This window comes from Chiloscyllium plagiosum, unplaced genomic scaffold (assembly GCF_037043375.1).
Source record: "Chiloscyllium plagiosum isolate Xiang-an unplaced genomic scaffold, Cpla_swu_hap1 HiC_scaffold_16, whole genome shotgun sequence".
In the NCBI taxonomy this organism is placed as follows: domain Eukaryota; kingdom Metazoa; phylum Chordata; class Chondrichthyes; order Orectolobiformes; family Hemiscylliidae; genus Chiloscyllium; species Chiloscyllium plagiosum.
In genome coordinates this window covers 86,069,250-86,093,674 of record NW_028270154.1, presented here as the reverse complement: position 1 = coordinate 86,093,674, position 24,425 = coordinate 86,069,250, and the positions used below count along the sequence as shown (strand labels likewise).

General features: G+C 44.9%; 1 protein-coding gene across 2 annotated transcripts in view; it reads left to right on the top strand.

Annotated features, from left to right (window-relative positions):
* The window catches only part of LOC122556810 (slit homolog 3 protein-like), a 685,608-nt gene that overhangs the window by 572,718 nt on the left and 88,465 nt on the right, over nucleotides 1-24,425 (top strand). For both annotated transcript variants that reach the window (XM_043704014.2, XM_043704015.2), the window contains 5 exons: nucleotides 2,802-2,952; nucleotides 4,652-4,726; nucleotides 17,115-17,258; nucleotides 19,289-19,432; nucleotides 22,152-22,315. In XM_043704014.2, coding sequence (XP_043559949.2) covers nucleotides 2,802-2,952; nucleotides 4,652-4,726; nucleotides 17,115-17,258; nucleotides 19,289-19,432; nucleotides 22,152-22,315 — 678 coding nt within the window. The remainder of the gene's footprint in view (nucleotides 1-2,801; nucleotides 2,953-4,651; nucleotides 4,727-17,114; nucleotides 17,259-19,288; nucleotides 19,433-22,151; nucleotides 22,316-24,425) is intronic.

Here is a 24,425-nt window from a genome sequence, read left to right as displayed (position 1 = left end):
AATGGCCTACTCCCACACTGTAGGGATTCTATTGAATGTTTTGCAGAAATGCTTGAATTGATGTCGGGGATGGCCATTGCGTGGCATTTGTTGATACAAATGTTATTTGTCACAAATCAAGGCACTCTACATGCCTGCATGCAGCATTCACAACTAGAGGGAGACCATCTCAAGGCACGAAGGAGATGAATCGATATGGTCTAATTGCCATTCAAGAACATGTCTGCAAGGTGACCAAGACTGGAACTGAATATATTTTTTCAGTCACAGGATGAGAGCATCACGGATTTGGTCAGCATTTATTACCAATTCCGAATTGCCCATAGGGCAGTTAAGAGAAAACCACATCGTTGGGGGTCTCGTATCACAACACCTTTCACAGTACCTCAGGACACATGTCAGTAATAAATCAAATCAAATCAGTATGTTCTCACTAGGCTCCACAGATGCTGCTAGACCTGCTGAGCTTTTCCAGCAATTCCTGTTCTGATTAGTGTTGAGTTTGTGCTGTGATATTCCACTTGAATTTCCTGATGTGGGATTCGAACTGCCGCTGTTAGTGCCATGAACAGTCCCTTTTGCTCTGGGCACCATTCTCATCTGTTCCACTCGCTCTTCCTCTCCCCTTCTCAACAACGTAAAAGGTGTTGTTTATCCAGTCCCATTCTGATCTGGAGAATTGGACTCGAAACATGACCCTCTGCAGACATGCTGTTGAGTTTCTCCAGCATGTTCTGTTTTTATTTTGGGATTTGAGCTTTCAGCTTCGGGATTACTAATTTCAGGGTCCAATTCACTGTACCCCCAATCTCAGTGCTATTCAGCTGAGTAACACCAGGATGAGGATCCAAACTTTAAGTGGAGAAGGGGGAGATTATGATTCCTTCTGGCTAAATTATCTTATCACTGGCAGCTTAGAAAAATCCCTAAGCTCTTCCCTGGCATAATGTGTTAGATTTCATGTGACCTTTTTAACTGGCTGTTTTTGGTTTTGCAGCAGCAAGAGGTCCTGAAATGTGTTTGAGTGAGACCTTCTGCACTTCACCTGCAGAAAAAAACCCACAAGGATTTAAAGGGGCCTCACAGCTCATAACATTGAGGCTGCCTTTGCTGTCTTGGAGCTCATGATCCTGAAATCCTGTGGCCCCATTGCAGGCCTCTACTAAGTCAAAAATCACAGTGGTGCAAACGATTGGCCAAGAGACTGCTGTTTGATCACTGCCTCTGTGGTTTTTTTTTACATCCACTCCCGGAATGAGGGGGTCGCTGGCTAGACCAACATTTTTTAGATTAGATTAGAATCCCTACAGTGTGGAAACAGGCCCTTCAGCCCAACAAGTCCACACCGACCCTCTGAAAAGTAACCCACCCAGACCCATTTCCCTCTGACTAATGCACCTAACACTTTGGGCAATAATTTAGCATGGCCAATTCACCTGACCTGCACATCTTTAGACTGTGAGAGGAAACTGGAGCACCCGGAGGAAACCCACGCAGACACGGGGAGAATGTGCAAACTCCACACAGACAGTCACCTGAGGTTGGAATCAAACCTAGGACCCTGGTGCTATGAGGCAGCAGTGCTAACCACTGAGCCACCATGCCACCCAGTTATTGGCCATCCTTAAATTAAGAGCCACCCACCTTGCCATGGGTCTGAAGTCATATGTAGGCCAGATAAGGGAGGCACTTTCCTTCCCTAAAGGGCACCAGTGAACCAGATGGGTTTTTCCAACAACAGATTTATGATCGTCATTAGACTCTTCACTTCAGATAGTCATTGAATTCAAATTCCACGATCGGCTGTGGTGGGGTTTGAACCCAGAACATTACCTGGGTTTTTGGGGATTAACAGTGATAACATTGGTAGGCCGTAGCCTCCCCTGAACAATAGCCTCGCAATCTGCCCTGTGAACAGTTTCCGGGAGTGACAGGTTGTACAGTTTGTGGGAATACTGAAACCAGTTGATTGTGTCCTTCACGGAAGCACCAGTTGGAGTGAAGTGACAGCACAGGAGAGATGGTGTCATTTGTGGAATAGCCCAGGTGGACCAGCAGGTTTTTATCTATCCATCAATTTTATTTTTATTCATCCACGGGGTGATGGCGTCGCTTGCCAAGCCAGCATTTATTGCCCATCCCTAATCACCCATGGGGCAGTTAAGAGTCAACCACATTGCTGTGGGTCTGGAGTCACAGGTAAGGTAAGGATGGCAGTTTCCTTCCCTAAAGAGCATTAGTGAACCAGTTGGTCTTTTACGACAATCAACAATGGATTCATGGCCATCATTAATTCCAGACTTGTATTGAATTCAAATTCTGCCATCTGCTGTGGTGGGAATCGAGCCCAGGTCCTGAGACCATTATCTGGGTCTCTCAATTAACAGTCTAGCGATACTACCATGAGACATGTTGTTTTGGTGTGCTTGTATGCAAATGGGAACTCATTATCTGGATGATCAGGGATGCCGTTCAAGAGTGAGTGTATTGGATGATGCTTTGGATAAAAATAACATGGGAGGGTATGGGGGGAAAGCAGGAAATTGGCACTGGGTAACAATGCTCATTTAACAAGTTAGAACATGTACGATGGGCCAAATGGGAGCGTACTGATCTGGAGCACTTCTGGTCACCGCACACTTGGTTGCTCTGACACACTGTGTCGCCAAGTCAGCCCAAGGCGACATTTATTAACTGTATGCCTCGTGTGTCGGCATAGTTGAATGGTCGTATCAGATCAAGAGCAGAAAGAGGAATTGTCATGAATGCACCTAACTGTTTGTGCTCGATGTTGTGCACAGGATCGGACGACTACCGGACCAAGCTAACTGGTGACTGCTTCATGGACATGGTGTGCCCTGAGAAATGTCGCTGTGAGGGCACCGTTGTGGACTGCTCCAACCAAAAGCTCACCAGGATACCCTCTCACGTCCCAGAATACACCACTGAACTGTGAGTCTTGAGTGCGAGGCCAGCGTGGAGTAATACCCTCCCAAACAAGCAACAACTGCACAGCAATAAGTATCACCTCTCCCGGAGATAGAAAGGAATGAAAGCTGTTGAAGTATTATCAGATTAAGAGTCAGAAGGAAAGGAGTCTGAGTGGGTTACTCTTCGAGGGTTGGTGTGGACTTGTTGGGCCGAAGGGCCTGTTTCCACTCTGTAGGGAATCTAATCTAAAAAAGACACAAATTTGAATTGACAGTAATATGACTGATCTTTTTTGAGAATATTTTTGTGAAGCAGATGAGAGCTTGAGAGAGTCTGAGAATCACAACTAGCCCATCTCAGGCAGACTGACAAGATGGAATTCTTACGCTATTGGCCTGGGGAAGGAGAAAGTATAGAGTCAAAAAAGTGTGGTGCTGGAAAAGCACAGCAGGTCAGGTAGCATTCAAGGAGCAGGAAAGTCAACGTTTCGAACATCAGCTCTTCATCAGGAATGGTCTTCATTCCTGCTGAAGAGCTTATGCTCGAAACATCGACTCTCCTGCTCCTTGGATGCTGCCCGACCAGCTGTGTTTTTCCAGCACCACACTTTTTGACTCTGATCTCCAGCGTCTGCAGTCCTCATTCTCCCAGCGAGAAAATATAGGCATATATTTGGTTTTCAATGATTCTCCAAAAGCTGGATCCGAACATGTCATGAACAAGGTACAAGCTTTGATATGATACCATTCCTTTTGAAACATCCCCTGCCAATGCCTTTTTAAAATCATGTATTGGCATGAAGTAGCATGGTGGCTCAGTGGTGAGCAGTACTGCATCACAGCTCCAGGTTCAATCGCAGCCTTGGGTGACAATCTGTGTGGAGTTTGCATGTTCCCCCTGTGTCTGTGTGGGTTTCCTCCAGGTGCTCCAGTTACCTCCCATAGTCCAAAGATGTGCAGGTTAGGGTGGATTGGCCATGGGAAAGCATCCAGGGATTGGGCATGGTAAATTGTCCAGAGTTCGACAGACTAGGTGGATTGGCTGTGAAAATGCAAGGTAATGGGTATTGGAGTCTGGGTCTGGGTTTAGTTGGGATGCGCTTCAGAAGGTTTGTGCAGACTCAATAGGCCGAATGGCCTCTTCCTGCACTATAGGGATTCTGAAAAAGCCTCTTGAGTTACAGACACCCACAACAACATGTCTGAACCTCCAGGAAAGGAACATGCAGAAACTGGAGGAAATTGTGCAAGAGAGTAGAGCTTGGGTTTAGTGACAGCGTGAGAGAAATGGGATTAGACACTCTCTGCCCTGCACGCATTTGTTCAAGTTGTAAGGAACCTGTGGCATTTGAGATGTGAGATCCTGATACAAAATGCAGTGGGTACAGCTTTACTTGAGAAAGTAAGTGGAATTGACTCCAGTTACAAGAGGAGCACCAGTCTGACAGCAAGTTGGAAAAGGAACAAAGCAATCTGAGCTAAGAGGACCGAAACACAGTTGATGGAGTCAAGTGATACTTGTTTTGTATCTTTTCCTGGGTGAACTGTGCAAGGGGTGAAATTTAGAGATTTTACTTTCACCTGTAATTTACAAATGTTTGAGTGGGAGGTCTTTTTAAAAAAAAGTGTTTCTCTCTGTTGGAGTTTTCTGCACAATTCTAGTGTATCAAGTAGTAACCCTCTCCCTCATACATCTAATCATCTCTTTTTTTCTGATTCAGGCGACTGAATGACAATGAACTGACGATCTTGGAGGCAACAGGTATCTTTAAGAAGCTGCCAAACCTGCGGAAAATGTAAGTTTATCGAGCGTTAGGAAGTCTGGCGCAAGCTCAGCACTGGAAACGTTAACCCTGCTTCACCTCAGTCAATGCTGGCTATTTCCAGCATCTCTTATTTTTGTTTCTGATTTCCAGCATCTACAACATTTTGGTTTTGGCGTGCACGGTCCATCTGTTGGAGAAATTCTCAATGTGGCACAGGCAGTCCGAGAAGGAAGGCAGTGCTAATTTGGTCTGTCCCCGCAGAATTTTCTCTTATGTGGCCACGTTATGTGAAAGGCGATAGGTTTCTCAACTCAAGTGCAGAGATTTCCTGCACGATGACATTCTTCTCAGCTCACCGTGAGTGTAGAAACCGCCCATTTCATACACAAGGGGTTCAGCCCTTACAAAAAGAAAATCCTTCTGGGCACCATGTTTAAAAGGCACCCGGACACCACTTCACTCTCTGCAGTCCAGGAGCATCACACAACCTCTACACCTCACCCACTCCCGTCCCTGGAGACATCAGAGACCAGGCAAATAAATCAGTGCCATGCTTCAGTGATACTAGCTTACAGGCTTTCCTGAAGCCTGCCCTGGCGCAATAGGAGGTGCGCCATGCTGGCTCAGTGGTTAGCACTGCTGCCTCACAGCACCAGGTACCTGGGTTCGATTCCAGCCTCGGGCGACTGTCTGTGTGGACCTTCTCCCATATCTGTGTGGGTTTCCTCCGGGTGCTCCTATTTCCTCCCACAATCTAACGATGTACAGGTAAGGGTGAATTGGCCATGCTAAAATGCCCTGTCGTGTGCAGGCTAGGTGGATTAGCCATGGGAAATACAAGGTTACGTGGATAGGATGGGAGACTGGGTCTGGGTGGGATGTTCTTCAGAGGGTTGGTACAAACACAATGGACCAAACGGCCTCTTTCCACAATGCAGGGATTCTAAGAATCCTTAGCGATGCTGAAGACAGCAGCCTGGATAGAAGTGGCTGCAGAGCCCAGTGCCCATTGGCAGCTCAAGAGAATGTGGCTCCATTGTCACAAGAAGATGAGTGGTGTGCTGCACTCTGCCAGGCTAATAACTACTGTCTAGTCAATGCTTCGTGGACCTGAGTATTGTGAGGTTGCCACAGCACAGGATTTAAACACAAAAGGTTTGGTGCCAGGCATCTCCATCAGATGACAAAGAAATGGTTTGGTTGTGATGGAGCCAAGGAACAGAAGATGGTTTTACTCTTTGGAACTAGGAGGAAGCAACCAACCATCCCATGTTCGTCCCCCTTATGTCTGGTCGGATTTGTAACGAGATGTGCTTCTCGTTTTGGGCTAGCAACACTGCGCTTGTGAACATAATTCCAGTAGGCTATAGTGTCGATCCATATTCATGACCTGCTAATAAATGCAAAACAGGTGAAGATTTGGAAGTCCAACTTGTCTGCAAAGTTCTGAGAACTTAACAACAAAAGCTTAACCTACCAAGAGGAAACTCAGTCTATTTTGCTTCCTGCCCAATTAAATTCCCTTACCCACCCATCTAAAATCTCTGAGCAAGCACAGAGAATTCTGCTTTGTGTGTCCTGACAGTTCAATTAACCACTCAGGCAGAACAATGTCAAGGGTAGTACCCTGCAAAGTGTTTTATTTGCCTGGGAACGGTCGATTTGTATGTTTGTTTATTCCCTTCTCCCAGTCTCCTGCCTGTGAGTGAGCTGGCCACTCAGGGTAGTTAATTCTTTTGGGGTACCATTTGGTTTTTGAAAGTGACTCACCAGTCAGTTTCACCGGTCTGTATTCACCTCAAGCATTGTAAAGTTTTGTATACGTGAAAGCTCTCTGAAGAAGATGAAGGAATGTACTGAGTAGGCAAATGGGAACATTCTTAACAACCTTCTGTGTTCTCAGTGACACTGCTGTGGTCTTGGCTTTTTCTGAGCTGTTTATGATTAGTTCCTCTGGGAGCCATGTTCCTCAACAATCTGGAAATTCTGGCAGTCCATCTTTGCAGAGATGCCTTTGACGCTCACATTTATGCAATTGTATCCCTACCACTAGAATATTAAAATTCTACCGACCTCCTACCTGCTCCCCTTTGAAATCTTGGGTATTGATCTATGTATCAGTAGGACAGAACAAAGAACAAGGACAAGTACAGCACAGGAACAGGCCCTTTGGTCCTCAGTCTGTGCCGATCATCGTGCCCCAACTAAACAACAAACCTTCTGCCCTTATTCGGTCCAGATCCCTCTATTCCCTCCCTATTCATGTAACCGTCCCGATGCCTCTGAAATGTCTCCACTCGCCCACTTCAAGCACCTCTTCAGGCAGTGCGTTCAGTCTCTGTGTGAAAAACTTCCCTCACACATCCCCCTTAAACTTTCCCCCCTCACCTTGAACCTGTGCCTCCTTTGTAATTGAAACCTCAACCCTGGGACAAAGCCTCTGACTTTCCACTCTATCTATGCCTCACATAATGGCGTAGACCTCTATCAGTTCTCCTCTTGGCCACCGTCTTTCCAGTGAAGCCCATCTTTTTAACCTTTGCTCAGAGCCAATGGCCTCAAGACCAGGCAACATCCTGGTGCACCTTCTCTGCGCCCTCTCCAAAGCTTTCACCTCCTTCTGGTAGTGTGGTGATCAAAATTGCACACAACACTCCAAATGCGGCCTAACGAGGGGTTTATATAACTGCAACATGGTTTGCCAATTCTTGTACTCCATGTCCCAGCCAGTGAAGGCAGTTAGGGGGATTAATTTTCATGGGCATTTTCCCCATTAGCTTTGACAGAAGAGCACCAGAAAACTCCAGGGAATTCTTGCATATCCTTACAATCCCTTGTAAATAATCCTCATGTTTATTTACAAATAAACCACAACAAGAAACCTAACAATTGGCAAAGAGGGGAATAACATAAAAAATTAATGTCAGAATATCAGTAATGGATAAGTTAGCTTTTGGAAGACTGGCTTCCAACTCTGTTCAATTATCCATTAAATAAACAAATCACAACATTCTCTTATAGAGCAGGGAGCACAACTTGTCTTTGTAATCAGCCAGGCTTTGATTTTTAGATCAAACCTCATTTGAAAAATTCCCTTGTTGTTAAGCTCCCTGTTTTTGTTCCCGTGTGCCAAACCTTGTTTCATAAACGCCCAAACAAATTCAATATACATTCATATGATTAACTACAATAAACAGATGTTACAAATGCAATCACTGACATAGGCATCTGGGTTTATACATGGTGCAAATTATGTCCACCATGCAAATCCTCACAATAAAAAGACGCTAGCTAGATTTGTTCAAAGGAAGGCAGACGATTGAACCATTGTACCAGTTCCCTTTGAGTTTAAGACACAATCTGATACTTTTGAAAACAAGCCAAATTACTGATTCTGAGGATCAGTGCCTGTCGAGTGACTGAATTGATGGCTTTGTCAATGGCCGTGCCTTGAATTGACCATGGTGCCTGGTCAGGGTTGTGGATTTCTGCCTTTGGTCTGCGTGTCTGACCAGCAAATCTTTGTGAACAGAGGGCAGGATGTCTCTCGAGGTAGTGCGATCCAGAATGCAGGATTTGTTTTTTTTTTCCCTTCTCTGCTGTCATTCTATTTCATTACTCAGGGATTTGGATTAGAAACATCATGTAGCTGGAGTTCGTGTTGTCATGAATGATTGGCAGCGAGTTCCTCCTGTGTCGTTTTGTAATTGCTTCCAGCAGAGCTTCAGTGTGTCTTTGTAGTATTTTCTTTGCCCTCGCCAGGAGTCTTGGCTCCTGAAAGCAGAACTTGGCAGGGAATGTGGATTTTAGCCATGTGGGTGCGGTGTCCAGTTCATCAAAGGTAATTCTATGGAACCTTGCCTGAGTGCTTGAGAAACTGGCTTCAGAAAGGATACCAGCATCATTCTGATGGTCTTCCCATTGAATCCGGAGAATTGGATGTTGATGTCGTTTCTCCATGTCACTGATAGACAATTCAGACTCCCGAGGAGAAAGTGAGGACTGCAGATGCTAGAGTACCAGAGGAGAAAAATGTGGTGCTGCAAAAACACAGCAGGCCAGGCAGCATCCGAGGAGCAGGAAAATCGACGTTTCGGGCATAAGCCCTTCTTCAGGAATGAGGAAGGTGTGCCAAGCGGGCTGAGATAAAAGGTTGGGGGGAGGGAATTTGGGGGAGGGGCGCTGGGAAAAAGATAGGTGGAAGGAGGTGAGGGTGATAGGCCGGAGAGGGGGTGGGGGTGGAGAGGTCGGGAAAAAGATTGCAGGTCAAGAGGGCGATGCTGAATCCGAGGGTTGGGACTGAGATAAGGTGGGGGGAGGGGAAATGAGGAAGCTGGAGAAATCTACATTCATCCCGTGTGGTTGGAGGGTTCCTAGGCAGAAGATGAGGCTCTCTTCCTCCAGGCATCGTGTGGTCTGGCGATGAGGAGGCCAAGGACCTGCATGTCATTGGCGGAGTGGGAGGGGGAGTTAAAGTGTTCAGCCGGGGCGGTTGGGCCCTCCACTTCCCTCACCTCCACCCTTGAACCCCACCCCTCCAATCGCCAGCAGAACCCCACTGGTCCTCACCTTCCACTCCACCAACCTCCGGATACATCGTATCATCCTCCGTCATTTCCACCACCTCCAAACAGACCCCACCACCAGGGATATATTTCCCTCCCCTATCAGCATTTCGGAGAGACCACTCCCTCTGCGACTCCCTTGTCAGGATCACCCCCCCCCCCCCCCCCCCCCCCAACCCCACACACACCCCCACCCCACCCCCGGCCCCTCTCACTTCTCTCCAAGGCCCCAAGGGATCCTTCCATATGCATCACAAATTCACCTGCACCTCCACACACATCATTTACTGCATCCGCTGCACCCGATGTGGTCTCCTCTTCAATGGGGAGACAGGCCGCCTACTTGTGGAACGTTTCAGAGAACACCTCTGGGACACCCGCACCAACCAACCCAACCGCCCCGTGGCTGAACACTTTAACTCCCCCTCCCACTCCACCAATGACATGAAGGTCCTTGGCCTCCTCCATCGCCAGACTCTGGCCACACGACGCCTGGAGGAAGAGCGTCTCATCTTCCGCCTAGGAACCCTCCAACCACACGGGATGAATGCAGATTTCTCCAGCTTCCTCATTTCCCCTCCCCTCACCTTATCTCAGTCCCAACCCTCGGATTCAGCACCGCCCTCTTGACCTGCAATCTTATTCCCGACCTCTCCGCCCCCACCGCCTCTCCGGCCTATCACCCTCACCCTCACCTCCTTCCACCTATCTTTTTCCCAGCACCCCTCCCCCAAATTCCCTCCCCCCTACCTTTTATCTCAGCCCACTTGGCACACCAGCCTCATTCCTGAAGAAGGGCTTATGTCCAAAACGTTGATTCTCCTGCTCCTCAGATGCTGCCTGACCTGCTGTGTTTTTTCAGCACCACATTTTTCAATTCAGACTTCCTGCATTACAGGAGTGTGGTGATAACGATTCTTCTGTACCCTCGAATTTTTGTTGACTGATGAAGATTTTATTGTTGAGCACTCCTTCCATAGTTTGAAATCCCAACAATGCTGACTTACACATGAATTCTACAAGAGGCTACTGGAGTGTAACCTGGAGGATGTCAGCTATCGCTTTGAACTGAGAATGCCAGATCTCTGCAGAATGATGTACTTAGTACCCTAATAATATAATTGGTCAATGATTCGTTGAATCAAATAGACCCAAGAATGACCCAAGTGAATTTTCCCTGACCTCACTTTTTACTCTGCCTTGAGCCTTTTTGACAGAGGGCACGCAAAGTCTGCCTGGCCTGACGATGAAAAGACATGACACAGCCTGCATTTCTGGGCTCAAGTCATTGAATCATAGAATTGTAGGATCATTACAATGTGGAAACAGGCCATTCAACCAGTCCACACTGAATCTCCGAAGAACATCTCATGCCCTACCCTATTGCTGCATTTCCCATGACTGATCCATCTAAAGTACACATCCCTGGACACTATAGGCAACTTAGCATTGCCAATCCACCTGAACTGCACATCTCTGGACACTGATACAGGTTTAATGTAACCCAACGTCCAGCCTTCTCTTCATCTCTAGTCCTGATAAAAGATTCTGACCTGAAACGTCGACTCTCCTGCTCCTCTGATGCTCCTTGACTTGCTGTGCTTTTTCCAGCTCCACTCTTTATCCACGCTGACTCTCCACCATCTGTAGTTCTATCTCCTTTGTCAAGTCCGTCACACCAGAATTGGAGCTTGCAATCCACATCCTTTTAGATGACTGAGAATGCTAGTGACCTGTGCCTCCAAATTCTTCAGTCACTGCCGTGGAATTATCTTGCGAGTCTACAACACTGAGCATCCATCACATTCTTGTGATTACTGACTGCGTCTCTCAAGTGCCACAAGCTTAAAGGTTTCAGGAGCAAGGGTTACTACTACAAACACTGTCTGAATGGGCACTTACCCAGTGAACCTGTGAAAAAATAAATCTGGATGATTCATAGGGATCTTTTCATCTCATTTCTTCACTTCCTGTATCTAGCACCTACCAGGACTCTTTCTCTATGCAAGCAATTCCAGAAATCCTCAAGTGAGTCAAACACTCCAATAGCCAGAACAAAGTGTCTTCCCATTTAGACCAATTGATGCATCTCAAACATGGATGAAAAAGTGTCACACTCAGTGTCTGCTGCTCTTCAAGTAGCAGGGCATAGATTGGGTTCCTGTCTTCCCCACTACATTCACAGAATCCCTACAGTGTGGAAGCAGGCCATTCTACTCACCGGCTCACACTCCTTCTCTCTCCCTGTAACCCTGCATTTTCCATGGCCACCCCATCGAACTAACGCAACCTTAGACATGATGGGCAATTTAGCATTGCCAAACCATCTTTTCTGCCCATTCTTAATTGAAGTTGCCTGACTTTTGTTGGTTGGTTGGGGGAATGACAGTGAAGGTTAGAAACTCCGTCGTGGAAGAAAAGGAGAAAGATCAGTTGAGTATTCTCACACTCGGGTGATCTGCTTGTCTTTAGTTTTACTGACTTCCCATGAAGCTTGATTGGGTGCAGTGATTGGGTGATCAATCCCTCTTGACTCCAGAGCTGAATGTGTCCAGGGGAAAGGTGTAATGTCTCTTGAGGCAGAGTCTGGGAAGACGTGCCTGCTTTACTGCTGAATGGATTAGACCTTGAATGGAGACCGAGCATGCTTGGTATCTTCCTGTACAAATGGCTGAATGGATCAAGCAACTATTGAGTCTGTTGGACAACCTTCAGGTTATTCCTAGCCTTGCCCTTCTGCAATATCCAGTGAATTTTGTAAAATATACTGTGCTGGGAAAGGCAAGATAAGCTTGCCTGATGCTAAGTGACTTGTCTGTATTCATTCATGAAGGCTGGTCAGTTAGTCAAGGTAGTCAGAGGTAATTTGGCACCGGGATAAAAGTACCTCAGCAAGAGTGAGTTTCCCTTGAGGGATTAGGGAGGTTGGAAAGAAAACAATACTCATTGGCCAGACGGTGTTAGTATTTTGCTTGTGGTAGGTTACAACTAAGGGGGGGAATAGTCTTCTATCTTAATGCTGATATTTGGAAACATTATACATAAAACCATAAGATCCCTATAGTGTGGTAGTAGGCCATTTTGTCCATCTAGTCCACACCGAATCCTCCCATCCAGACCCACCCTATACTCCTGCACTCCATGGGTAATTTAGCATGGCCAAATCACCTAACCTGTACATCTTGGGACTGCAGGAGGAAACCGGAGCAAACCCATGCAGAGAATGTGCAAACTCCACACAGACAGTCACCTGAGGGTGGAATCGAACCCATGTTCCTGATGCAGGCAGCAGTGCTAACCACTGAGGCACCGTGCCGTCCATCACATGTCTAAATTGGAAATTAGTGCACAGTGCACATGTGATGCACTGGTCATGCTGACAATGTGCAGGGGTTAATGCCCTTGGAATAGCTCCAACACAAACTGACAATGGATCACTCATGTGACAGATCCAACTCAATGAGTTCTCAACCCCAAAGTGGACATTCATTTTTCTTTCTCTTCCGATGTGGCAGGAGGAGCAGCGCTCCAAAAGCTAGTGCTTCCAAATAAACCTGTTGGACCATAACCTGGTGTTGTGTGATTTTTAACTTGGTGCACCCTAAAGGACATTGCCCATCGTGGACTTCTGTGTTGGTCCAGGGTTCTGTTTGGAAAGCGAGGACTGCAGATGCTGGAGAGTTAGAGTCGAAAGATGTGACGCTGTAAAAGCACAGCAGGTCAGGCAGCATCTGAGGAGCAGGACAGGCGGCATTTCAGGCATAAGACCTTCACCAGGGCTTCATTCCTGTCTTTCTGCCTGCAATTAGTGCGTGCTTGCAAAAGTTTGTACGCAGACACTTGACCTGTTTTACTGCCTTCTGACAGGATCGTTCTTAGACATCGCGTGCTGGAGTGGGAACGAAACCCAGGGTTTCTGACTCAGAAACTGACGTGCTGCCCGTTACATCACTAAACCTCCACCCTTCTTTGTTGCCAGTTACTTATCGTCATGGTTTCAGTATGCAACACCTCTTTACTTTCGAATTACTCCCAGGATTCTGAGGAAAAATAGATTGAATTTCTTCTTTAAATTATAGCACGAAAATAAGTCAAGGATGATTAATCTTTGGCTGTCCTCTCAATGAGTGGTAAAGAATGGCACAGACAGGTGCTTTTGAGCTACAGGCAGAGATTGTGCTAATTTCCTGGAGTGTGGAGGCTGAGAGGTGACTTTATAGAGGTTTATAAAATCTTGAGGGGTATGGATAGGGTAAATAGACAAAGTCTTTTTCCCCAGGGAGGGGGAGTCCAAAACTAAAAGGCATAGGTTTAAGGTGAGAGGGAAAAGATTTGAAAGGGACCTGAGGGGCAACTTTTGACACAGAGGGTGGTGCATGTATGAAATGAGCTGCCAGAGGAAATGGTGGAGGCTGGTACAATTGCAACATTTAAATGGCATCTGGATAGGTATATGAATAGAAAGGGTTTCGAGGGATATGGGCCGGGTGCTGGCAAATTGGACTCGATCAGTTAAGGATATCTTGTCGACATGGACGAATTGGACCAAAGGGTCTGTTTCTGCTGTATAACTCCATGTCAATGTCTCTGGATGCGTACCTTTGGACCATACTGAAGACAGAAAATAAGTTAGAGAATAATGAGTTGTTTCATTTTCATACTTTGCAAGATTCATATATTCTCTCTCTTTCTTCATACCCAATCAAGGCAAGGTGTCCCCCTCCTTTCCATACCGGACTCAATTTGAGTTCTGGGAAGTATTTTGACCAAGTAGGTTTTTTTCACATCTTTTCCTGGGGGATAAAATTCTGGATCAAATCCATGAGGTGGCCTTCTATCTATTCTTTCATCCATTGTATTCACATCCTAATGAGCCCATAATCAAGAGTCAGAAGATCTAATGTGATAATTTAACCTCTTCCTGAAGTGTTTTCCAACCCTGCACTACAATAATGTGGAGGTGCCAGTGTTGGAATGTCATGGACAAAGTCAGAAGTCACACAACACCAGGTTATAGTCCAACAGGCTTATTTGAAATCACAAGCCTTCAGAACAGTGTTGTTGGACTCTAACCTGGTGTCGTGTGACTTCAGACTTTGCATTACCGTGACTGCTGTAGCAATTCTGCAGCTCCTGCATAACTTCATTATTTTTGGTTTTTTAACCATTCAATCAGTTTCTTATTCTACTTTTTCCTCTACTACTCTGGCACAGTTTGATTCTTGGCTCACTCCTTTCTGCTGTCTTGGCTCACCCTGGCTTTACCTCACCTTCTACGTGTTGCCCTTGCATAATTTACTTCTTAACCCAGCTCCCTGCTCGATTTGCTGTATGCTTTTCTGTACTAGCCCCAACAGGTTTCCAGTACAATTGGACATACAGTGATTACCGTCGAAGCATCAGCCATGTTAGTACTCGGATTAATGTCAAGGAATTGCACAATGGTGTTCCAGTACTGCCTCACTCAGTTGCCTGTTTATTTTTTCCAGACAAAATTTGTTAAGTTCGGAGAGGAGGATCTGTTCTTTGACTGACTTTGTAACTTGCACCTGGAGAAACTAAACAGGCAGTCAAAAAAGCAGGCATCCAGGGACCCTGTTGGATTCTTTTAGAGGCAGGAAGGAAAAGATTTTCAAGTTCAAGTTAACTCTGAGCCAATATTCTGATTTGACGGTTCATTTGCTACCCTAACGTAATAGTGAGGAAGATTATGCTGCTGGGTTTCTGAGCAAGTGGACTCCCCCACACTCCCATGTTTGAAAGAAGACAATAGACCAAGTTTTCTAGAATGTTGACTGTCTGCCTGTGTCATGGATGATTATTGTATGATTGCAACGAGGTCAGCCAGGTGGACCTCAGAGAATGTGAGTTCCCTGATTGGGGCTGTTCACCTGGTCCAGTCAGGGATGGAAATGTGTTGCTGGAAAAGCGCAGCAGGTCAGGCAGCATCCAGGGAACAGGAGAATCGACGTTTCGGGCATAAGCCCTTCTTCAGGGATCCCTGGCTGACAGATATAAACAGGAGTGTCAGAGGTTCTGTTCACTCTGACAGCCGGCTCTGAAGGAGCTGGACCAGTGTGAAGGACTTGTAGAAAGTGAGGACTGCAGATGCTGGAGATCAGCGTCGAAGAGTGTGGTGCTGCAAAAGCACAGCCAGGCAGCATCCGAGGAGCAGGAGAATTGACATTTCGGGCATAAGGCCGTTATCAGGAATTGAGCCCTTCGTCAGTGTCAACACCTCTCCACGTGTAAATGAAGGGTGACTTGGTAACAGGACACCGGCCTCTGTGGGGTTATTGCAGTTACAAAGATTGCTTTCATAGCAGAATAACCAAGAGGCTGTTTTTGGCAGACTGTTGTTGAATCTTTCCTGTGAACAAAGTTTCCTGCTTCTCAAACTGCAGGTTGTCATCTTGCCATCCATTTATCATTATCCAATAGCTTGAAGTCTGGGTTTGAACATGAGATTCTTCCGTCCATTAGAAGTGTGCCAGTATGAGTCAGGAAAGGTTCAGAAGACATTTGAAAAGGATCCACTCCATGATCTGTGCATAATATCTCGATCATCATTAATGTAGTCATAGTTTGTATTTACTCTTTCCCAAGATATGGGCATCAATGGCATGGACAGCATTTGTTGCTCACCTCTAAGTGCCCTAGCAAGCTGCCTCTCTCAAATGCTGCCATTCACATTGTGTAAGTAGACCCAGAGTCACACTGCAAATCATTCCTCACAACTACAAGATTTCTCAACGGAAGGTTACAGAGAGGTGTGATTAAGCTTTACAATCTTGTTTTGTAGATTATAAGTGGATTTTCCTTTTACTGAGATTCAATTTGGAAAGCCTGTGAGTTCCTGGCTGTATAATAACAGGCATCTCATTTCAAAACTTACTTTCTAATCAAATCTTAACTCGTCTGATCCATTGGTAAATTCCCTAATGTAATAATAGCTAAATGTTCTGATCGTACCAGCTGAGCTTCTCTAAGTAACGTCCTTCTGTCCTTCTGCCCAATTCTGAAGATTTTACCTTTTGTATTAACCTACCAAGGATACCTTGTGTGCATGCATGTGTGGATCCACATTCAGAATGTAATGTCCACCTCTGTGCACGTGTAGATCCACTGACATTGTGTTTATATGCGTGTGTGAAGAGCTTAGAAATGGACCGTCTTAGTCTACATTAAGCGCTTTCCCTTCCAAAATAGCTGAGGTTAGATAGAGTTCACAGTTCCCTTTATATTGCCCAGTAACATGCCTGACAAACATTCCCAACTTGCATCAATGTGACATTTCTATTTCCTACACCATCTATCCTTGTGCATATCCCAAGGTGTATTGCCCCATTAGTGCTGAATTGTAGTCAGATTTGTGAACTGGACTTGTTTCCTCTGGGAACTGTACTATGAGACTGCCCAAACTTATTTCACCATGGACTCTTAATTGCCATCTGACGGGAAAGCTTCATTCCATCTGCATGAACTGAATTGGAAGCCAGATTGCATACCTAATAAAACAGTGTACACAGACAGTGTTAAATTTCAGTGCCACCTACCTCATTAACAACATAAATTAAATTAAAATATTAAAAACAGTCTGAATTTTGATCAAAAATGTATTTTAACATTATGTAGAATTTAGGACATGTCCATTTTTCATCAACATCTTGCTTATGACTGTCTCCATGGAACATTTTCATTTTCCAATTCCGTACAAAGCTAATCATAAAAGCTATTTAGGTTGGACACCTACACTGAAATGCATTTGGAAAGAGGAACGGAGTATAATTTTCCCATATTAATATTTGTCATACTTCCTTTGAGAATTAATATTTTTCACTGTCTCTCATTAGAAACCTGAGCAACAACAAGATCAGAGATATCCGGGAGGGAACATTCGAAGGGGCGTCAGGAGTCTTGGAATTGTTGCTGACTGGAAATGAACTGGAAATGGTCCATAGTCGAATGTTTGCTGGTCTCTCTGGACTCAAGACACTGTAAGTGCAGAGCGCTGATAATCTGCAGTATCTGGAGAGTACCTGGTATCAGGACAGCTGTCAGAGCAAATCTGTTTTATACACCAAAAGCCTCCAGTTTGTTGGATTTCTCATTTTAAGCTGTTTACTTTTGATTTTTGTGTACGTCAACTTAAACTATGCCAGTTAATCACAGATGGTTTTACAGTTGGAAAGTGGCCAAACATAGTTTCAACTTTGGATAGAATATTCCACCCAAAATATTCTGGACAGTGTGCTGGATAGCCTATTACTTAAGATTCTGATTAAAATCAAACATAAAACATTTACATCAATTTCAACAATTCTAGGGCTTGAGACACCTTCTCCCATGTTGTTACCCCAACCCCCACACACCAGGCTTTGTTATCACATGGTCTACTATTACACACCATCTTTGTTAGCCACTAAATGACCCCCCTGTTAGGAGCTATTCATTCTCCCAGGCTGATCACTATCCACTCCTTTGTCTGTCCAACTGTTTCCCTCTCTCTCCAAAAAAAACAGAGATAGCTGGAGAAGCTCAGCAGGTCTGGCAACATCTGTGGAGAGGTTCTGAGGAAAGGTCACTCAACCTGATACGTTAACTTTGATTTCCCTCCACAGATGCTGCCAGACCTGCTGAGCTTTTCCAGCAACATCTCCTTTTGTTTCTGATTAACAGCGTCTGCAGTTCTTTCGGCATCTGTTCTCCTCTCTCTTTGGGCTCCATCTCCACCAATCATTTGCTCCTTAACCAATTCCCTCACCCTATCTTCTACATTAAAAACAACTTTTCCTAGTGACAATGTAAGAACAAATTACTGCAGATGCTGAAATCTGTGCTGAAATAAAAATAATACATTTGAATTCACGGTGGGTCAGGCAGCATCCATGGAGAGAGAGCAAGCTAACGTTTTGAGTCAAGATGAATCTGATTAGCTCTGAGGAAGAGCCACTGGACCCGAAACGGTAACTCTGATTTCTCTCCTCCGATGCTGCCAGACCTGAGCTTTTTCAGCAACTTCTGCTTTTGTTTGTGACTTCCAGCATCTGCAGTTCATTTGGTTTTTATTTAATAAAAAACATGTAATGGACCAATGCAATCAGACAGTTTAAAAATGGTTCGTTTTTTTCTTTTCATTCAAAAATATACCTGCTCATGTTTTTAGAATGATTGCCCTGTGTGGTTTCATTGACATAGCTGACGATTGTTTATTACCAAGACAGAAACATTTTTAAAATAAGTTAGCAATCCATTATGTGTGAGAAATCTAATCCAAGCTCACTAAAAACAATTTTAAATGAAAAAAAAACAACTACACTGAACGTTTTAATAGTTTCCTTGGTTGTGCACTACTGGGTTCCTAGTAAATCACTTTTATAGATCCTCACATGAGGATCAATGGTCGGCACAACATCGTGGGCTGAAGGACCTGTTCTGTGCTGTACTGTTCCATGTTCTATCTTTGAAATTGTGGGATTGTGCCTAAGAAACTGAACACAATTTAAAGAGGATTTCTGAATCAGTGGAATCTCTCAATTTGGCAAAGAGCAGAACTGGATTTATTTCAATAACTGGTGAAATTTTTAATCTTTATTTTGAGCATCAATTGTTTGACTGGATAGATATTGCAATGTCCTCAGGAATTCTTGTTCACTAATGGGGCGGCACGGTGGCTCAGTGGTTAGCACTGCTGCCTCACAGTGCCAGGCACCCGGATTTGATTCTAGCCTGGGCTGACTGTCTGTATGCAGTTTGCCCGTTCTCCTCCCTGTGTCTGCGTGGGTTCTCTCCAGGTGTTCCAGTCAAAAGATGTGTGGGTCAGGTGGATTGGCCATGGGAAATGCATAGTGATAGGGTAGGGGGTGGTATGCCCTTCAAAGGATTGGTGTGGCTTCAATGGGCCAAACAACCTGCATCCACACTGTCGAGATTCTATGGATGTCTTGTCCCAAATGTTTGAAAGAGAAGCAATGTTGATATGATTATTAGGCGCTGAAATGTTCCCTTTTCTTTCTCTGTGTTGTAGGATGCTGCGGAATAACCGGATCAGTTGTGTCAACAATGACACTTTCACTGGCCTTAGTTCTGTCCGGTTGCTATCACTGTATGATAACCGGGTCACCACCATCACCCCTGGAGCTTTCAACACCCTCCATTCTCTCTCCACCATGTAAGTACACAGAGTACCACCTAATTTCATCTCAGCATTTTATTAAAGATTTAGAACAAAGAACAATACAGCACAAGAACAGGCCCTTTAGCCCTCTAAGCCTGCGCTGACACGTTTTGCCCTTCCATATGAAAACGGTCTTCACTTACAGGATCCGTATCCCTCTATTCCCTTCCTATTCATGTATCCATCAGGTGCTTCTTGAATGCTGCTGTTGTGTCTGCTTATATCACCTCCTCTGGCAGTGAGTTCCAGGCAATCACCACCCTTTGTGTGAAAAACATGCATCGCACATCTCTTTTAAACTTCCCTCCTCACACCTTGAACCTGTGTCCTGTAGTAATTGACCCATCCACCCTTGGAAAAAGCTTCATACTTTACACTCCATCCATGCTATTCACAATCTTATAAACTTATTCACAATCTTATATATTCACAATCTTAATACCAGGCCATCCCTCAACTTTCTGCATTCCAGTGAAAACAAAACCAGTCTAGCCAACCTCACTTCATTGCTAAAATTCCCCCATACCAGACAACATTCTGGTAAAAGCTTTCTGTACGCTCTTCAAAGCATCCATGTCCTTTTGGTCGTGTGGCGAGCAGAACTGTACACAATATTCAAGTGGGGCCTGACAAAAGTTCTATAAACCTGCATCATAACTTGCCTAACCTAATACTCAATGGCCTTTCCAATGAAGGCAAGCATGCAAGGGCCTTTTTTACTACCCTATCTACCTGTGCTACCACCTTCAGTGATCTGTGAACCTGCACACCTAGATCCCTCTGCGTATCAGTATTCCTAAGAGTTCTGCCATTCACTGTATAATTTCCACTTGTACTTGCCCTTTACCTCACATTTGTCCAGATTAAACTCCATCTGTAATTTTTCTGCCCTTACCTCCAACACATCTATATCCTACTGTATCCTCTGACAACCTTCCTCACTATCTGCAACTCCAGCAATCTTTGTATTGTCCGCAAACTTACTAATTAGACCAACTGCGTTTTCCTCCAAATCATTCATGTAGATCATGAACAGCAGAGGTCCCAGCACTGATCCCTGTGGGACACCACTAGTCACAGCCCTGGAGAAGGTGCTTTCTTGAACCACTGCAGTCCATGAGGTGGAGTGACACTCTGAGTTGGTAGGGAGAGAGTTCCAGGATTTTGACTCAGTTGACAGTGAAGAAACTGTGATATAGTCGGAAGTCAGGATGGTGTGTGCCTTAGAAGGGAACTTGCAAAGGTACTCTGGCAGTGCAGTGGTAGTATCCCTACCTCCAGGCCAGGAGGCCTGGGTTCAGATCCCACCTGCTCCAGAGGCGTGTAATAATATCTCTGAACAGATTGATTATGAAACATCTAGAAGGGAACTTGGGAGGTGATGGTTCTTACAAGCATTGCTACCCTTACCCTTGTAGTGGTAGAGGTTGCATGTTTTCAGTCAGAGGAAGCTCTGGCAATTCATTCTTCACTTGAATAGCTAGTGTAAAGATATATCTCACAAGAATATATGAATGATCAGCAGGAGTAGACTATTTGGCCCTTCAGACCTGGTTCACCATCCCGTAACATCATTGCAGATCTGAATGTGTGGTCTGAACTGCACTGGCCCATCTTCATCTTGTTAATCTGTCTAGCTTAGCCTTAAAATGAACCCTGTCTCTACTGCTCTCTTGGAAAAGAGTTCCACAGACTAAGTCCACAGAGTCAAGAGTGTGGCGCTGGAAAAGCACAGCAGGACAGGCATCATCCGAGGAACAGGAGAGTCGATGTTTCGGGCATAAGCCCTTCATCAGGAACGGGGCTGTGAGCCGGGGGGGGGGGGGGGGGGGAAGATAAATGGGAGGAGGTGGGGCTGGGGGGAAGCTAGCTGTGAGTGTGATAGGTAGATGAATGTCAGGCTAATGGTGATTGGTCAGAGAGGCAGATGGAACGGATAGGTGGGAAGGAAGATGGACAGGTAGGACAGGTCATGTTGGCAGTGCCGAGTTGGAAGGTTGGAACTGGGATAAGGTGGGAGGAGTGGAAATGAGGAAACTGGTGAAATCCACATTGATACCATGGGATTGGAGGGTCCCAAGGCAGAAGATGACATGTTCGCCTTTCACCTAATTGCACAAAATGTCTCCTCATCTCAGTTTAGAACATAAGAACAAGGAGCAGGAGTAGACCATCTGAGCCATCGAGCCTGCTCCCCCATTCAATAAGATCATGGCTGATCTTTTCATGTACTCCGCTCCACTTACCCACCCTCGCACCGTAACCCTTAATTTCTTTATTGTTCAAAAAAAAACTTAGCTTTAAAAACATTCAATGAGGAAGCCTCAACTACTTCACTGTAGACAAACAGGAGACTGGAAGAACACAGCAAGGCAGGCAGCTTCAGGAGGTGGAGATGTTAATGTTTCGGTGTTACCCTTCTTCAGCATCTGCAGTTTTTTGTCTTAACTACTTCACTGAGCAGGGAATTCCACAGATAAGAATGAGATACTCCATATTTTAAATTGTGTCCCCTAGTTCTTAAAAGAAAACTCAAAAGGTGGAGCCATGATACATTCAATGGATCCAAGCCAAACTCATCAGTGAGAAGATTCAATTACTTAAAAGCCTTTTTGTACACACTTTGCCCATTTTTTTATGTGAAAGGTAGATTGACCAAGTGAAGGCGTTATAATTGACAAAATAATATGAATGTGTTCTCCAATCTCCATAGCAACCTTTTGGCCAATCCCTTCAACTGTAACTGTCACCTGGCCTGGTTGGGGCGGTGGCTGAGGAAGAGAAGGGTTGTCAGTGGAAACCCACGCTGTCAGAAACCGTTCTTCCTCAAGGAAATCCCGATCCAGGATGTGGCTGTTCAGGATTTCACCTGTGACGGTAAGGGAAAACAGTATTTAATGCTGAAAATTACTGGCCTGGAACTTGGCGGGCAGGGGACAGTTTGTGGATTGGAAGCATTCTGAAGAATACAACGTAACTCTTCAAATAGGCAAGTTTTCCATTAGCAGATGAAGCTAAATGCAGATAAGTGTGAGGTGATGTATTTCATAGAAAGCACCTGGAATTATACAGCACGCTAACAGATACTTCAGTCCAACCAGTCCATGCTGACCATGTTCCCAAACTCAATTAGTCCCACCTGTCTGCTCCTGGTCCATATCCCTCAAACCTTTCCTATTCATGCACTTTTCCAAATGTCTTTTAAACATTGTAACTGCACCCACATCCATTGCATCCTCAGGATGTTCAATCCACATGCGAACCACCCTCTGTTTAAAAAAAATTGCCCATGTCTTTTTTTAAAATCCTCCTCCTCTCACCTTAAAATGTGCCCCCTAGCCTTGGAATCCCCCATCCTCGGCAAAAGACACCTACCATTAACACTATCTGTACCCCTCATGATTTTATAAACTTCTATAATGTCACCTCTCAACCTCCTAAGCTCCAGTGAAAGAAGTCCCAGTCTATCCAACCTCTCCTTGTAACTCAAGTCCTCCATTCCTGGCAACATCCTGGTAAATCTTTTCTGAACCCTCTTCAGCTTAATAGTATCCTTCCTATAACTAGACGACCAGTATGGGACATGGTATTCCAGAAGAAGCCTCACCAATGTCCTGTACAACCTCAGTGTGACTTCCCAACTCCGATACTCAAAGGACTGAGCAATAGAAACCTGTGTGTACATGAGCATAGATCATTGAAGGTGGTAAGTTAAGTGAATAGAGCAGTTAATAAAGTATACGGTATCCTTGGCTTTGTCAATAGGAGTGTATTGCACAAAAGTAAGGAGTGATGTTGAAGTTGTATATAGTATAAGCTGGAGTGTATTCTTGGGCATGACATTGTTGGAAAGAGGTGAGCACATTGGAGAGAGTGCAGGAAAGGTTTACAGGAATAGTTCCAGAGGTGAGAGACTTCAGTTTTAGAGTAGATTTGAGAGATTATAACTTCTTAGAGAGGAGAAGGCCAAGAGGTGATCTAATGGAGGTTTTCAAACTTATAAGGAGATTGGTTAACATAGATAGACAGAAACTTTTCCTGCTTGTAAAATTATCAAGGTGGAGATGATACAGAGTTAAAGTGATTTGCAAAAGTAGTAAATGTGGTAAAAAGCTTTTACACCCTGTGAATAGTTCGGGACTGGAAAGCATTGTTGGGGACACCAGGTTACAGTCCAACAGGTTTGTTTGAAATCACAAGCTTTCAGAGCAATGTTCTCTTCACCTAAAAAGGAGCAGTGCTCTGAAAGCTTGTGATTTCAAATAAGCCTGTTGGACTATAACCTGGTGTCGTATGACTTCTGACGTTGTCCACCCTGTCCAACACCGGTACCTCCACATCCTGGGAATCTGGTAGAGCTTCTCTGTTCCTAGTGACATTTGAAGTTAGCTATCTGTTTGAACCCTGCCATTAACACTTAAACTCTTCTTCAGGGCAATTATTTGTCCTTCTGGCATAAGGCAGCCAGTTATCAGGCAGTTGTTAGAACACTTTGTTTATGTAGCTTTCCTTCCTTCTTTTCCCGGGGCTGGTTCATTGGCATATTAAGTCATTTCTCATAGTTTGTCCTTATATCTCAGAAAACAGTAGGAGTTATTGCTGATGCGTTCAACCAATGAGCACTTATTAGAGTTCTGAAGTTTACCGTATCACCGTACCAAAATGCATGACCTCATGTTTTCCCACTTTGTATTCCTGTGTGACAATTTTTGCCCATTCATTTTATTTGTCTGTATTCTTCTGCAGACTCTTTGCATCATCACCACTCGCCTTCCCCCACTTATTTCTGTCATCAAATAATGGCAGGACTTATACACTTAATGGTAAGGTTCTGTGGAGTGTTGCTGAACAAAGAGACCTTGGAGTGCAGGTTCATAATTCTTTGAAAGTGGAGTCGCAGGTAGATGGAATAGCAAAGAAGACGTTTGGTATGCTTTCCTTGATTGGTCAGGGCATTGAGTATAGAAGTTGGGATGCCATGTTGTGG